Raw genomic sequence first — 17,369 nt, 5'->3', positions numbered from 1 at the left:
TTGACCTTTACACCTGGCTATACAGGTATGTTCAGTTTGTGAAAATCCACTGAACTATACAGAAGCCACTTTTCTTTTGAATGTTTTATTTAAGATTTTAAAAAATCAACCAAAAAATTAGTCTGTACAGTCTCTACTGTAGTAATACATATTTTTAAAAATCATTTAAATTTAATGAGACTCACACTAATATTAAGAAAATATATATTTAAAACAAGAGAGATTAAATATACTGTACATTCTAATTGGTTTTCCAGGGCTTGTCAGTACTGATAAAATTCCGGTTTTTTAATAATCAGGGAAAGACTGAATACTCCCTCCAATATTCAATTAAACAACTCAATGCCATATAATATTTTTACAAAAATGCAAAGAATAACATAGCAAATAATCCTTATTTCCTTAACAATTATCTATAGATAATCTCCCCCAAAGCCATTATAAAACAACTGTTCTCACAAGTGTTTTTCTAAAAACTATTAAAAGGAAAATATTTTAATAAAGGTCACCTTTCTAAAAAAGTTAGATTTTAGATAAATGCTCTAACATCTGAAAATAAATGAATCCACTTTTAAAGATATATCAGTACTTTTTTATATGGTTTTATTGAGTTATAACTGATATACAAAAATGCATATCTTTAACATTTACGATTTGATGAGTTTGGATGTATATGCACACCCCCGTGACACACCACAACCAAGATAATAAACATATCCATCACCTCTCAAAGTTCCGTTTCCCTTCCCTTAACCTCGTGTGTGTGTGTGTGTGTGTGTGTGTTTAGAACACTGAACATGGAATCTACTCTCTTAAATGTTTAAGTGCACAACACTACATTGTTAACTACAGGTATTATGTTGTATAACTTAGACTAGTATTTGTTTCATTTTACAAAAATCCACTCCTAATACCAGAGACTGAAACAAACTTAAGAGGAAAATTTTTAACTGTGTCTCTGACAGTCTCACCTATCAGAAGTATGAACGTAATGCTTTTGTAAGAAAAAAATAAATGCTCAATTAAGTTGCATACCTTGGCATCCCAGTCTTTATTAAGATAATATATACATGTCACACATCTTCCATCTCCATTTGGATTATCAACATGACGTACATAACCCGTTCCATTGCCCGGATAACAAGCAACCATGGCCTGTAATAATAATAATGATGATGATTATTAAAGTCCATGTATAAATAAAAAGAGAACAGCTAATAAATTAGATCTTTGATTTTTGGCTACTGATTTACACTTAGATTCTTCTAATAAAAATAATATTTTGTAGATAAGAAAGATAAGCCTATTCTACATTAATATTTATAGGGAACACAAGATAGGTTGATGAACAATTCAAGGACTGGTGAATTCTGCTTCACAGTGATAACTCCAAAGATCAGAAAATTTTCATGGTCCTACTTTCACAGTCTTTTTATAAAGATAATCAAGATCAAGTGAGTTTTTGTCCTGCTCCATGGGAGATTTCTCTCTTCCTTGAGCTCACCTCAGAACACCTACTTTACCATCTGATAGGTGAACCAACCCAGTCAAACACCCCATCTGACACTGTCTCTGAATGGTAACAATGTTGTTTTTTTTGAGACAGGGTCTGGCTCCGTTGCTGAGGTTGGAGTGCAATGGTGCAATCATGGCTCACTGCGGCCTCAACCTCCTGGGCTCAGTTGATTCTCCCACCTCAGCCTCCTAAGTAGCTAGGACTATAAGCACGTGTCACCAGGCTGGTTAATTTTTGTATTTTTTTGTAGAGATGGGGGTCTTACTATGTTGTAATAGGGATCATTTAGAAGGTCAACTCAACTCCAAACATTAACTCATTTAATGTCAGTGATTTTTTTTTTAAAAAAAGACTAAACAAATTAGCTTATGTGAGTTTACCCTCTTTGAATCAGAAAGAAAATTATTTGCTCAGATTATAACAAGATATGGTTCGGAAGATTGCTGGATGTTAAGCATAAAGGTAGAAAAGAGGCCTAAAATAAAAAGCACAAAATAACTTCCATATTCTAGGTGTACATGATCATCAACTGAAATTGGTAAAGGAATTTTTAAAAAGTTCTCAGGAATTATGAAGAAAACAGACAAAAACGTTCAAGGTGATGAACTACTCTTGTTTTTGTTTGTTTTTTTTTACGGAGTCTTGTTCTGTCGCCCAGGCTGGAGTGCAGTGGCACTATCTCAGCTCAATGCCTCCGCCTCCCAGGTTCAAGCAATTCTCCTGCCTCAGCCTCCTGAGTAGCTGGGATTACAGGTGCATGCTGCCATGCCCGGCTAATTTTTGTATTTTTAGGAGATACGGGGATTCATCATGTTGGCCAGGCTGGTCTTGAACTCCTGACCTCAAGTGATCCTCCCGCCTCAGCCTCCCAAAGTACTGGAATCACAGGCATGAGCCACCACGCCCCTTGGTTTGTTATGAGCTATTCTTGAAGTCCTTTATTTCTTCATATATTAAAGTCAATGAATTAGCATAAAGTTATCAAACAGTAACCAAATTGTTCTACTATATTAAAGAAAAATGCTAATTTTTAAAATTCACTTCCCATCCCTAAGAAACTGAGAGGCATCTTAAACCTAAATCCTTATTTTAAAATCCTGTTTTCCTAGACACTCTGAATTCACTGCTCTTTATGAGAAGCAGAATTTTTGGAGAACATTATATATGTCTCAGTTTTTCCTGACTCCAGACAGACTTAAGTTCCTTCTTTCAGCACTGGAGGTTGGTAACAAACAGGAGTGTGGCATGGGCTTAGTGGGTTTAAGTGATCAATAAATGATGAGCCTAAATGATTTTCCTGTCACTAGCTACCAAGGAAAGAAGTTTACCTTGAATAGTAACTGTAAGGAAGTACTAATTTAACAATGCAATTACTCCATTTGTGGTTAACTGAGGTAATCATGATGAATTACACAATATATTGTTATTAATGGGAAAGAAGGGGGAAACCTGAACTCTACATCTCAAAAAAGTTAATTTGGGCCTTTCCAACTATCTGGGAACTTCAGCATCTCTTGTGCAAAGAAGGAAGGGGAAAATATTTGTCATTCACTCACCCCATCGCATCCCATATATCCTTTTAACAAATACCTCTTGAGCATCTACTATGTATATGAAAGGCACAGGGGCTAAAGTGATGAACAAAACAGACAAGGTCCCTTGCACTCATTGACAGTAGTCCCTCCTTAAAAGAAGTTTTGCTTTCTGTGATTTCAGTTACCTTTGGTCAACTTAGTCCAAAAAAATTAAATGGAAAATTCCAGAAATAAACAGTTCATAAACTGCACACCGTTCTGAGGAGTGCACTGAAATACCTTGTAATCCTGCCCTGTTTCGCCTGGGATGAATCATCCCTTTGTCCAGCATATCCACACTGTAGACGTTATCCGCGCATTAGTCATTTAGTAGCCTTCTAGGTTATCAGAGCAATCGTCGTAGTACTTGTGTTCAAGAAAACCTTATTTTATTTAGTAACAGCTCCAAAGTGCAAGAGTAGCAATGTTGGCACACTGTTATAATTGTTCTATTTTACTGTTGTTGTTAATCTCTTACTTTATAAATTAAGTTTTATTAAAGGTATGTATGTACAGGAAAAAACATAGTATATATAGGATTTGGTACTATCCACAGTTTCAGGCATCCACTTTGATCTCAGAAGGTATTGCCCTCAGATAAGAGGGGACTACTGTACTATGAAATCTGGTCTAATGGCATAATTAGCCAATAAACAGATATATAATATAATGTTAGGTAGTGAAAAGTTATATTTTCTTAAGATATGAAAAAAATTAAGTATATAGAGAACGATGACATGATATTCTTGAACAGTGGTTGACATTTGGGCTTACTTAAATGAAGAGAGCGGCAAGTTGGGCAAATCTCTGAAGGGAGAGCAATGCGGCAAAGGGAAAATGAGTGCTCAAAGGCTGAACAAGGCAGGAAAGAACAGCAGGCCAGTGTGGCAGGAACACAGCGAGCATGGGCCAATGTGATCAGAGAGGAACCAGGTAACCCAGAGCTGCAGGGCCTGGTAAGCCAAAGGAAGGTCTTTGGATATTGTGCTAAGAAGGGACAGGAAGCCAAGAGAGAATGTATCTGACTAATGTTTTAAGAATATCAGTTTCAAGTCTGTATGAATAAAAACAACCACAACAATCTCAGTATCGCTTACCACCTAACATGTATTGGACATTTGCTGTTTGCCGTGTCCTAAGTAATTTGTGCATAATAAGTTGTCTGACACAACCATGTGAGGTAAACAGTATCATTGTTCTCATCCTCACTCCTCTAAACTGAGGTTTAGAAAGGCTAACTACTATTCGCAAAGTCACATGACAGGGAATCTGGTTCCAGAACCCATGGAATTAACCACTGTACTAGATTGCAGGAAGGAAAGAGTGAAAAGAGAAGACTAAGTTAGCTATTACAGTTTTCGGGCAAGAAACCAAAGAGGCTGAGCCCAGAGTAGCAAAGTGGGGTGTATTCTGAAGGCAGAAAACCAACATGATTTGCTAATGGGTGGAGAGTAAGAAGAGTCAAGAAAGACTTTGGGGTTTTCAGCCTAGGTAAGTAAATGAATGAAGTCACTGTACATGAAAATGGAAACACTAGGTGAAAGAGCGTTTTAATAACAAGCATTGGGTGGGAGGGGAGTTGATCAGTAACTGTCAAAATGAGTCAGACATCCCAGAATAGAACAAAACTGAGGGCACCAGGATTATCCCCCAACATGGGATCTGTTTGTATTAGTCACTTCTAAACTGCTTTCCTTAAAGCCCTGGAGCCCTAGGGAGGTATCTAGGGGTGGGGACTAATGGGGAATGAAGTGATATGAGAAGAGGCCAAACAAGCAGGTTTTACCCCAACCTTCAACTAGAGGCAGTGCTTAGCTGTTTCCTATATAGTATTTGAATTCCAAGTGAGGATTCTTTGAAGAAATAAAAAGCACAATAAAGAAAACTTTTAAATGTCACGTTTTGAAGAAAAGTTTTAATAAATTTAATTTAATTGTGTTAAGTTCTACAATCCCCAGTATTGCTCAATTATCACCATCTAAATGTATTATTTAAAAGTGGCCATTACCACTTTAGTCTTATCTGGCATTCCCTAGGTCCCCTGTGCTCTGCTCTGGTGACACGAATACTGAAAAATGAGGAGAAAGGAAGAAGGGAGAGGAGATGAGTGCTCCACAGGGCCTGCAAGGATCTGCCAACTCAATTAACTTGCCAATACCAGCCCCAGGAAAGGCAGTTCACAATTACAACTGTAAAAAGGATAACAGGAAAAACACCAACGTAACCCTATGAACGAGAAAGCCTGAAAAAGAAACAATGCAATCCACCACTATATAATTCTGAGGTAAATTCCTAATTTGCCACCTTATAGAGACACCAACTTTAAATGTTTCAATTTCCCATTGAGAAAAACCTGTTTATACATAAACAAAACAATACTGTTTTTTTCTTTTCTGATAGGAAAATATATATGATTAAAGATGTTCTTTTTTACGTTTTCAGAGACAAGGTCTCACTATGTTGCCCAGGCTGGTCTTCAACTCCTGGGCTCAAACAATCTGTCTGCCTCGGCCTCCCAAAGTGCTAGGACTACAGGTGTGAGCCACTGTGCCTGGCTGACTGAGAATGTTCTTAAGATAGGAAACAGCATAAATTTGTTTTTCACTCTGAGAATAAAAGGAAGAGGTCTGCAACGCCTCTGAGGAATCTAGAGACATTTCTAGCATTAGAAGGCTTCAATATGAAGCTGAACCAGGAAACTTATTTTTCTTTTTTGAGCTGAATTATTCTAAAACAGAGATACAAAGCTTAGAGAACTAAACTTTGATGGGTTATAGAACTACTATTTTTACCCTGAATGAAGGGAAAAGGTTTACTATCAGAAAAGTTATCCTATTAAACTATATTATTAAAGCACTATGCTTTGACATAGCACTATGCCTTATGTAGAGGTTGATAGCTAACATTTACTCATCACTTATAGCCCAGGCATGGATTACCTCGGCCATTCTTTACAGCAAACCTTAGGTAGGCACAATTTCTCCCCCATTTTAGAGACCAGAAAACTATACTACAGTGAAAAAAAAAAATTGCCAAAGGTCAGAGACTCTAAATGGCAGAGACAGGATATGAACTGAGGCAGTCTAGAGAGAAAAACAACTTCCTTCTGTACTGTTCTTCATTGCTCCAGTAAGGCATCTGTACAGTCTGCCGAAGAGTTCAGATGAATTGGTAATCCAGACTCCTAAGCGGCCCAGCACCTGCTGCAGTGGCATATGCTCATGCCTAATGCCCAATTCTCCCATGTCAGGATGTACAGTAAGTCCTCACTTAACAGCTTCGATAGGTTCTTGGAAACTTTAGGTGAAACAATGTATAATGAAACCAAGTTAAGTTACTATAGCATATTTGTGGTCACAAAACATTGGCAAACTTCTAAATAAAGACCAAAACACTTCTAATGGTAAATCCTGAAATAAATGTGAGCTACAAATACATTTCAGAAAGATTAATAAAAACAAGGTAATTATTTATGCCATTAGTCCAGTTTTAGGGTTGCAGGTGACTGGGGCCTATCCTGGGAGCTCAAAGCATGAGATGGGAACCAGCCTTGGGCAGGACACCATTCTACTGCAAGGTGCACTCACACACACACCCTTATTCACTCACACTAAGATAACAGATATGCCAGTCCACATCCCAAAGATGCACACACTGGGATGTGAGAGGAAACTGGAGCGCCTGAAGAAAACTCTCGCAGACATGGGGAGAACCTGCAAGCTCCACAAAGACAGTGGCCTCAGCCAGGAATTGATTCTTTTTCCCTCATCAACATTATAACAAAATGACACTGAATAAAATAATGTTATTCAAGAACCTGCTGTACTGCACATGGTATTTTTCAGTTTTACAGTTAGACCTTTTTTAAGTCTCTTCCCTACCCACTCCCAAAGCACACATACACATCACTATCACCACCTTGGGGGTCTACAAAAATCCAGTTCAAATACGGAAGAAAATAGGTCGTGCTGGAAGGCCACTCAGGTGGGGATGTTCAACAGGCAGTTGGAAGCGTGAGTGTGGAACTCCAAAGAAAAAGTCAAGACTGGAAATGTAAATTTAGGAGCCATCTTCACATGGGATAGTTGAAACCGTGTGCCTGCCAGAGATTGCCAAGGAAAGGAGTATAGAGAGAAGAGAACAGAGAACAGATTATTATGAAATAAAGTCATTTAGAATAAGAACTCCTTAAGCCTTCCTGCTTTCTTGATCACAGTAAACAACTCAGTGGTCAAAAGTTGACTTACTGTAAATGATTTCTGACTAATTTTTTGACTAATTCATTTCTAAGTGTAAATGATAAGTATATATATATATTTTTTTAAAAAACATAAGGGTATATAGGTTGTTTCTTAAAAATTAAAAAATGCTATTATAATAAATAATATTGTGATCAACAATAGTTTCAGAGCTTAATCTTTATAAATCCTTGATATCTTCCTAAAATTAAATTACTACAAGTGAAATTATTAGGCCTTAAAGCTTTTTGATTGCTGAAATGCTCTCCAGAATGACGGCATGAGCTTATATTCCTACTGGCTTTGTATGAGTACATACATCTTTTTAACCATTTGCCAACCTGGCGTAGTAAGTTTTAATCTTTGAAAATAACTCAATTTGACAGGTAACATTTATCTTACTAATGTTTTAATTATATCTTATATTTTTAAGTCAGCATTTTCCATATTTTTATTGGTCATTTAAGTTCTTCAACTGCCTGCTCATATCCTTTATCCACTTTTCTACTGGGTTAATCTTTTCCCTACTATTTATTATTATTATTTTAGAGACAGGGTCACACTCTGTCACCCAGGCTGCAGTACAGTGGCGTGATCATGGTTCACTGTAACTTTGAACACCTGGGTTCAAGCAATCCTCCCAAGTAGCTGGGACTACAGGTACATGCTACCACACCTGGCTAATTTTTTAAAGTTTTCTAGAGATGGGCTCTCACTATGCTGTTCATGCTGGTCTTGAACTTCTGGTCTCAAGTAATCCTACCACTATGGCCTCACAAAATACTGGGATTACATAAATCCCAGTGTGTGAGCCACCACACCTGGCCCCCTACTGGTTTTCAAGAGCTCTTTGGTTGTTAACCGCTGTCATATGACACAACAACAATTTCAACCTTTTTACTCTGTTTGTGTAGAAGAGTATGTTAACACAAAGTTTTTATTATCTGTACAGGAAGGCAGAATATAATTACAGTAACTATCAATGTAAAGTTTTTAAAAGTCCACGATTCTTCCCATGTTCATAGAAGTATGAAAAATGCAGAAAAAAATGAAAAATTATTGAAGAAGAAATAGCATTGATCCAAATCACTCTCCAAATGGCCCAAGAATGATGAATTGTTTAATAATCTAACACCAAACTACTTTCCTTATTGGGCTCTCATTCCAGCCTATGTTAAAAAAAAAAAATGTAAATACACACTTAAAAATCAACTGAAAAGTGATGCTCCCGACAGTATAATCTAGGGATATATCATGATGCCTTAGTACTCTCTGAGCTTTCATTTCCCTTTTAGTGAAGAATTGATAAAGTTATACTTTACAAATAAGGAATCCATCTGGTGAAACACATTATATTTTGAGCTGTCTAGCTCTGCTGTCAGAACAGAGGTCTACAATTTGTTAACCTCAGCTATAATCTTACCAGCACCGCACAACTCTTCCCTAGGTTCCCAAGCAGGGCTCTGTATTTATACTACACACACCACCCCCACTGCAAACTTCATGAGGAAGACAGAGCAACCTCTCTCCACAAGGAGACTGGGGAGCCACAGCAGGTGTCAGCTTGATCCCCACCCAGGGAATTATACCACCTCATTCCAGCCCATGCAAGGAAGTATCACTGTTGAGACAGATGTTCTGACAGCTATGGCAAACTTGTTATATTATTAATATAATTCCTTGGGAGAGTCTGCAATTTAGCATTAAAAACAAAAATACAAACAGAACAAAACACTTAGCTGCTTGACATTACAAACATACATTCTGGCACTTCTTGAGGCTCACTGAGCACTAGGCATGAAGATATAGAGATTAAAAGTTAAACATCTGTTTCAATTCCAGGGTCTAGAAGAGTTATGATTTAAATTCCTTAAGTTATTTTGGCACAGTGTAATTATTATTTGTTTTAACGGACTAGAGGACATGAGTGAGAGGTTCCTGACATTCATCCTGGAGCACTTAGTTAACATGCAAGCCCAAGACTAGATATAAATAATCATCAGTAAATGAGGAAAGCTTGTAATCAAAAACTTACTCCAGTGAGACAACTCAAGAAGCCTTATCTCACCTCAAAGCCAGAGAATTTAGTAATTAACACAGTGGATATTAGAAATTACGACAGTATTAGAAAAGAATGGTGCTCAAGAAAGGTGTTATGGCTACACACACTGTATAGGGACCACCGCTCTTACATGAACATACACATGAATCTAGTGAATCTAATAGCTTACTCTTAGGGACTGTACCCTGACCCTTATGACTCCTGCTGGTTCTGTTAGTTCCCCATAAAGGAATTCTGTTATCTGATTCCAATTAGGTTCAGCTGAATCCTAAAAGCACACTAGCCTTTTTGCCTTAAATAAACCTTTCATAAAAGGTGCTTGGCAGGCCGGGCACGGTGGCTCATGCCTGTAATCCCAGCACTTTGGGAGGCCGAGGCAGATGGATCATCTGAGGTCAGAAGTTTGAAACCAGCCTGGCCAACATGATGAAACCCCATTTTTACTAAAAATGCAAAAATCACCCGGGTGTGGTGGCACATGCCTGTAATCCCAGCTACTCGGGAGGCTAAGGCAAGAGAATCGCTTGAACCTGGGAGGCAGAGGGTGCAGTGAGCCGACACTGCACCACTGCATTCCAGCCTGGGCAACAGAGTGAGACTCCGTCTCAAAAAAAAAAAAAAAAAAAAAAAAAAGGTGCTTGTCAGATGTTCTAAAAGGAAAGAGAGTAGGAATTTCATCTACCTAATAAAACAGTATTTTTGTGCTTGCTTGCTGATAAATTTTTTTATGTGTGGCAAAACTCAGTGTGAGTTTTGCTTTCACAGTAACATGCCATTTAGAAGCTCGGTTCTAGGGGAAGAGATCTGCAACACTCATTTAACTGTAGCCTCCAAACGACAGCACCTCTTAATAAAAACCTAATACCCGTAAACCACTACTGGCTCAGGTCAGGTCACAACAGGCAAACAGTTATGAAAAGGCACACAGTACAATGTAATAAACACCAGAACAGAGTCTGACTTACACAAGTACCCAGACAGCAAAGACATAATTAACTTTGTCATGGGAATGGGGTATCAGAAAAGACTTCATAGAGAAAGTGACAAATGTGCAGAATTTTGAAAGAAAAATAGAAGTTTTCCAGAGTAGAAGATTCTGTTCTGTACAGGGAAAAGAATATTTGCGAAAACAGAATCAATATGGCACTCTGAGAGAAATGCAAATAGAAAAACTGTTAGAAGATGAAGTGCAGTGTGGAGCATTAGGGATGGGGCAGGAGAGACAGGCAGGGGCAGCTCAAAAAGGCTCTCAGTGACTCACTGAGGAACTTGACCTTATAGGCCAGTGTTGGCCAACTGTGTTCGGTAAGAATCACTTGGGTTACTTCCTAAACTATAATGATTCTTATCCCCTCCGCTTGAAATTATGACTTATCAGGTATAGCACGAGGCCTGAGACCCTGTACTTTTTTTTCTTGACAATTATTCCTTCATAAGAGATCTTGTACTTTAAACAAGCACAGCATTCTAATTGGCAAAAGGCCAAAAATAAAGAGTTTTGAATAACAAAATCATCATTTTTCCATTTTACAAACATCACTCAATTCACTTGTAGAGAGGATGGCCCGGATGACATGGAATAAAAGGTTATGGACACACTGCTGATGGATGACAGCCAGAATAAAGGGGAGTGAGAATGGAGAGGACAGGGCAGCTTAGAGCAACACTACGAATGTGAAACAGAAAGGATGTGGTGCTGGCGAGAGAGAAAGAGCTTATTTAAAAAATATTTTAAAAAATTAAACTCTAAAAATATATACTATGTATTCATTCAACAAATATTTTCTGAGCACCTACTATATGTCAGGCACTGTTCTAGATCTTGGGGATATAACACTTAATAGAAAAGACACAAAGTTACTGCCTTAAGGGAACATTTATTCTAGCAGGAAAAGAAAGAGAAAAAAATTAAGTCAATATATAGCATAACATATGGTAGAAGCATTACGAAGAAAAAAAAATGGAATAGGGAATACAATGCTAGAATGTAATTATTTATAGGGTGGTTGGTCAGGTACGCCTAGACTGAGAAGTTGACACTTAGAAGAAATGAATGTTCCAGGCCAAAGGAATAACCGGTGCGAAGAATCAGGTGGCAATGGGCCTGGCATATCTCAGGAAAAAGAGGGTCAGTGTGACTGGAGAGGAGGGAGCAAAGCAGACAACAGCGGAAGATGAAGTCAGACAGGTAAGGGGTTGGGGACACAAACCATGGAGGGCTTTAGAGGACACTATAAAGATTAAGTCACCCTTCGGAAGGCACTGTGTAGTCTGGTTGCCATATAGAGCAGGAGCTGGCAAACTACGGCCCACTGCCTGTTTTTATAAGTAAAGCTGTACTGGAATGCAGTCACACTAATTCAGTTACATATTCTCTATGGCTGCTTTTGTGCTCCGGTCTAGCAGCTATGACAGTGACCACGCAGTCCACAAAACCTAAATTTTTTACCATCTGGCCCTTGACATAAAAAGCCTGCCAAGTCCTGATGTGCAAAATAGACTGAAGGCTGGCAAGGGTGGAAGGCAGAAGAGCAGTTAGAAGGCTACCGCATAAATCCAGTGTGGTACAATGATCACTTGGATCACAGTGGTAGCAATGGAGGTGGTTAAGAAGTAGTGGGATGCTCATACTATTTTAAAGGCAGAATAAAGCGAGATGTCTGAAGACTGGTATGAGGTATAAAAGAAGATGACTCTAAGGTTTTGGTTTGAGCAATAGGGAAAATGAAATTACCATAAACAGATGAAGACAGCATATGGTGCAGCCTGAGACTGGAGAATGGGAGAGATCAGGAGTTCAATTTTGAACACGTTCAGTTAGGGTATGTGTAAGGCATAGTGCTAGGAAGTGTGAGTAGAACACAGAGGAAAACTGATCATTCCAACACAGATGACAATTAAAATGACCAGTCCATGCACTGACTATTTCACTGGGGAGAAGGTTGGGATCAGGAAAGGCTATCTGAAAAATGAGTTTTGAAAGAATATGAATTAGCCAGGTAAGGAAGGAGAGGGGGAATATTCCAGGAAGAGAAAAGATCATGGGTGTGTGTGTAGACACATGCTGTGTAAACTGCAAACAAGGGTGAACCTGATGTGTGAGGCAAGGAATGTGACAGGTAAGGCTGGACATAGCTCTGGCCCCTTCCCAAAAGCTTAGTAAGCACCAATGATGAACTTGGATTTTAGTGGGTACCAGGGAGCCACTGAAAAGTTTTAAACAGTGACACATTCAGATCTAGAGGTTTTCATTCACTTCAGTAGGTGATTGAGTGGCTCCATTTTTGTAGCACAGCTATAAAGCAGTAAGTTGGTAAGACTGGCCAGAAAACATGTAAATCAGGCTCTTAAGAATTCAATAGCTACAATAAACAGGAGCTGATTTTTTTCTTTTTCTATTTTTGTTTTCCTGAGACACAGTCTTGCTCTGTTGCTGGAGTGCAGTGGTGTGATCATGGCTCAATGCAGCCTCAGCCTCCTAAGTAGACTAGCTAATTTTTTAATTTTTTATAGAGACAGGGTCTTACTATGTTGCCCAGCTGGTCTCGGACTTCTGGACTCAAGTGATCTGCCTGCCTTGGCCTCCCAAAGTGCTGGAATTACAGGCATGAACCACCATGCCCAGCTGGTTTTTTCAATAACAGTGTAACTCCCTTTGTAGGCAGATAACCAAACACTTCTGAGAATTATTTTGTGGCATGATGGACAAAGATTCAAGTCACAACTGTCATAAGAGTACAAATTCTATTTGTGTAGAACTCTAGTTCACAGCCTTTACAAAGTTATCTCATTTCAATTCTGCAACAACTCCATGAGGTATTCAGAGAAATGATTATCTCCATTTTACAAATAATTCTATCTGGTCTTGTTTTAAGAGCTGAAGTGTTTAATCTTTGCATCCATACCACTGCAGGAGAGTGTCGTTCTGTCGCCCAGGCTGAAGTGCAATGGCGTGATCTCGGCTCACTGCAACCTCCACCTCCTGGGTTCCACTGATTCTCCTGTCTCAGTCTCCCAAGCAGCTGGGACTACAGGCACCTGCCACCACGCCCAGCTAATTTTTATATTTTTAATAGGGATGGGGTTTTACCATGTTGGCCAGACTGGTCTCGAACTGCTAACCTCAGGTGACCTGCCTGCCTCAGCCTCCCAAAATGCTGGGATTACAGACATGAGCCACCGCGCCCGGCCTACCTAGTCTATATTTTTATCAATGATTTTGAGTCACACAAATAAAGGAATTTTATTAATGTAACCTTTCTGAATAGGAAAATATGCAGCTCACACAAAGCTGGGAAAGGTAGCCAATATCATGAATAAAAGAAAGATTCTTTTATTCTTGTGTATGTGGCCTATGAGGTCAAGTTCCTCAGTGAGTCACTGAGAGCCTCTTTGAGCTGCCCCTGCCTGTCTCTCCTGCCCCATCCCTAATGCTCCACACTGCACTTCATCTTCTAACAGTTTTTCTATTTGCATTTCTCTCAGAGTGCCATATTGATTCTGTTTTCGCAAATATTCTTTTCCCTGTACAGAACAGAATCTTCTACTCTGGAAAACTTCTATTTTTCTTTCAAAATTCTGCACATTTGTCACTTTCTCTATGAAGTCTTTTCTGATACCCCATTCCCATGACAAAGTTAATTATGTCTTTGCTGTGTATCTCAAAGATGTGATCTCAACTGAATCAACATGATGAATTCTAATAAAGTTAAAAATAAATCCTATTTTCAAAATGGCAAAAATCAACCATACTATACAGAAGTAATAACCACCACCATTTACTGAGAAATTACTATGTGCCTGCACTGTGTTAATAACTTAACATTTATTCTTTCATTTAATCTTGATAACCCCTGGGAGGCAGGTTTTATTCTCATCTTGCAGAGTAAACTATAAAATGAGGGTAAGACAGCTTGGCAGAATAGAGATCTTTGAAGCTTGTATCCATTTCTGGGGACACATGAGATGACAAATGTTGACAAAATGAATTTTTTTTTTAAAGAAAAGTGACCAAAATAGTGACAGCATATCCAGTGAGTAACAGTGGCAATAAATGAGTAGGTTTAGCCTGGAGAAGATAAATTCCTGATGGACTGTAATCTCTGGAGCACAGGGACCAAGTCAGATAAATATAATACCACATCTTATATGGTACCTTCCAGTTTGTAAAACTGCTTTTTACCTTCACAAAAGAGAACATGAAGTAAAAGGAAGAACACAAAGATTAAGAACAGTGGGGCTCTGACCGGGCGCGGTGGCTCACACCTGTAATCCCAGCACTTTGGGAGGCCGAGGCAGGTGGGTCACGAGGTCAAGAGATCGAGACCATCCTGGCCAACATGGTGAAACCCAGTCTCTACTAAAAGTACAAAAATTAGCTGGGCGTGGTGGCACATGCCTGTGGTCCCAGCTACTTGGGAGGCTGAGGCGTTTCACCATATCTTTACTAAAAATACTAAAAATTAGCTGGGAGTGGTGGCGCACACCGGTGGCCCCAGCTACTTGGCAGGAGGATCACTTGAACCCAGGAGGCAGAGGTTGCAGTGAACCGAGGTAGCACCACTGCACTCCAGCCTGGCAATACAGCAAGACTCTGTCTCAAAAAACAAACCAACAACAACAACAAAAGAACAGTGGGGCTCTGAAGCCAAATTTCCTGCACATGAAGCACATGACTCTACCACTTACTGACTGTGTCACTTTGGGCAAATTATTCAACTTCTCTGTACCTAACTTCCCTTGTCTGTTAAGTGAAAATAACAATAGTATACCACGTGCAAAGCTAATAAACTAGTACATAAAAAATGCTTAAAACAGTGTCTGGTACACTGGTTTAAAATAATGTGTATGGTAGGTCTGACTAATAGCTATGGACCTTGGAGAAGTCCCAAGCCTTCAGAGCTGTTTCCTCATTTGAAAAATCAGGATATCACTATCTACCTCACAGGGGTATGAATCAAACAAGACAATACAGGAAAATGCTCCGTAAGTCTCAATTCCTTCCTTCTTTCATAAACATCTAAGCCAGTCCACTATGTGCCACATACTATGCTAAGTTTAATCTTTATAATCTCAATCCTCACAACTGTGTAAATGTCTACTACTATTATTCTCATTTTGTAGACAAAGAAATGTGGCTTGGAATGGCTAACTTAACTGAGGTCATGCCGCTAAGTGGTCAGATTGTGAACCCATGGTTGTTGGGACTCTATATTCCAGTTTTGGGCCTCCATATCACATGGCCTTTGATGCACATTCCCTCATTTATACATCTTTGCAGCTAACCACATGCCTAGTAAAATGCCTGATAGATTGAAGCGATTCAATAAATGTTCCTTCAATCAAATAAATGAATGTTGTCTGTCTTCAACTTGCTAATACCGTTTCAATGAAAGAAGAGCGTAAGGCAGCACAGGCAGAAATGCCTGTCCTCGCTCCACACCTCTAAGTGGTGGTGACATCTTGGACTCTATCATTTGAGCCTGGGTTATCTTTATTATTACTATCTTTTTTTTTTTTTTTTTTAGACAAGGTCTCTGTCCCCCAGGCTGGAGACCAGTGGCGTGATCATAGCTCACTGCAACATCAAACTCCTGAGCTCAAGCAATACTCCTGCCCCAGCCTCCCGAGTAGCTGGGACTACAGACCCAAGCCACCTCGCCCGGCTAGTGTGTGTGTAGACAGGAACTGATTCACCACGCCCGACTACTCTGTGTGTGTGTGTGTGTTTGTAGACAGGAACTCATTCTGTTGCCCAGGCTGGTCTCAAACTCACGGGCTCAAGCAATCCTCCCATCTTGGCCTCCCCAGGTCCTGGGATTACAGGCATGAGCCACCATGCCCAGCTGCTATATCTTTAAAATAAGGAACCTGGACTATGCAATCTTCCAATCTAGCTCTAAGACTATACATCCATCAGGCAGCACTTCTGATCTAGCAGAGATTTAAAATAAAAACACTAGAATTTTAAAACTGGAGAAGATCACAAAGGTCTGGCCCAAACTCTTTAGAGAGGGGAATCCCAAAGGACAAAAAGGGGTCTCTTGATTTCCAATCCTGCACTGCTTCCTTTATAATGACACAGATCAGACATTTCAGACAGGATTAAAAGAAATATAATTGGCACCACATAGCCCAAAATCATGAAAACCAAAATAAAATGGTACTTGGTAACTTTTATCAGTCTAAAAACTCAAACTCTGTTGCAAAACACATGGTTTTAATGCTTAAAACAAGCATCTTAAAAATAAGAGCACAATGAGACTACTATCTTTCTATTTTTGTGAATAATCAATTTGAATAAGTAAACAGGACAACCTCAGAATAAATTATTTTGATAATAAAAGCCTTAAAAACACACTATTAGCTTTTTATAAAAAAGCATTTATAGAAATACTAGGTAAGATTTTGAAACTGTTATTACAAAGACTAAACAAAGATTAACAAAAACATTTCCATAATCTCTACAGATACACTAAAAATGAAATAATCCAACTAGAATTTTACATATTCAAGTATGGTATAAGAAGTTTAAAAAAAACAGAGTTCTAGGACTGGAGTGGCTAAACATAAAAAGTCACTTATAAGATTAAAATATAAAGCATAAAACATTTTAAGAGAAAAACTAAGAACTTAATTTAAAAAATTTTCCACTATAATACTTAAAGTAAATGCTATTTAATTCATATTAACAATTATTTATTAAGCATACTATGTAGAAAAATTGTTGGCCCAGGTCTGTCTGATTCACTATATGCTGTCAACCAGTGTAACTAGACAAAATGAAAACTACAATGAGAAAATTACAAGTTTAAAATGTTATGGTGGTAACAGAGAGGGTGAGGTATGGAGCTGGCCAGCCTGAATTCAAATCTCAGCTCTACCACTTACTAGCTGTATTTGGAAATAATGACAGTATACACTTCAAAAACCTATGGTGAGGATAAAAAATAGAATACACGTAAAAGACTAGCATAGCA

At 38.7% G+C, this 17,369-nt stretch overlaps 1 protein-coding gene across 1 annotated transcript in view; it reads right to left on the bottom strand.

The window, feature by feature from the left end:
- EGLN1 (egl-9 family hypoxia-inducible factor 1) overlaps positions 1 to 17,369 on the bottom strand; it is a 60,384-nt gene that overhangs the window by 9,201 nt on the left and 33,814 nt on the right. The window contains exon 2 of the mRNA XM_011933303.1: positions 1,036 to 1,155. Within this exon, the coding sequence (XP_011788693.1) occupies positions 1,036 to 1,155 (120 nt within the window). The remainder of the gene's footprint in view (positions 1 to 1,035; positions 1,156 to 17,369) is intronic.

The sequence above is a fragment of the Colobus angolensis genome, unplaced genomic scaffold, assembly GCF_000951035.1.
Source record: "Colobus angolensis palliatus isolate OR3802 unplaced genomic scaffold, Cang.pa_1.0 Scaffold126, whole genome shotgun sequence".
Lineage (NCBI taxonomy): Eukaryota > Metazoa > Chordata > Mammalia > Primates > Cercopithecidae > Colobus > Colobus angolensis.
Note: the sequence above shows the minus strand (reverse complement) of the source record. Positions and strands in the feature narration are given on the sequence as shown.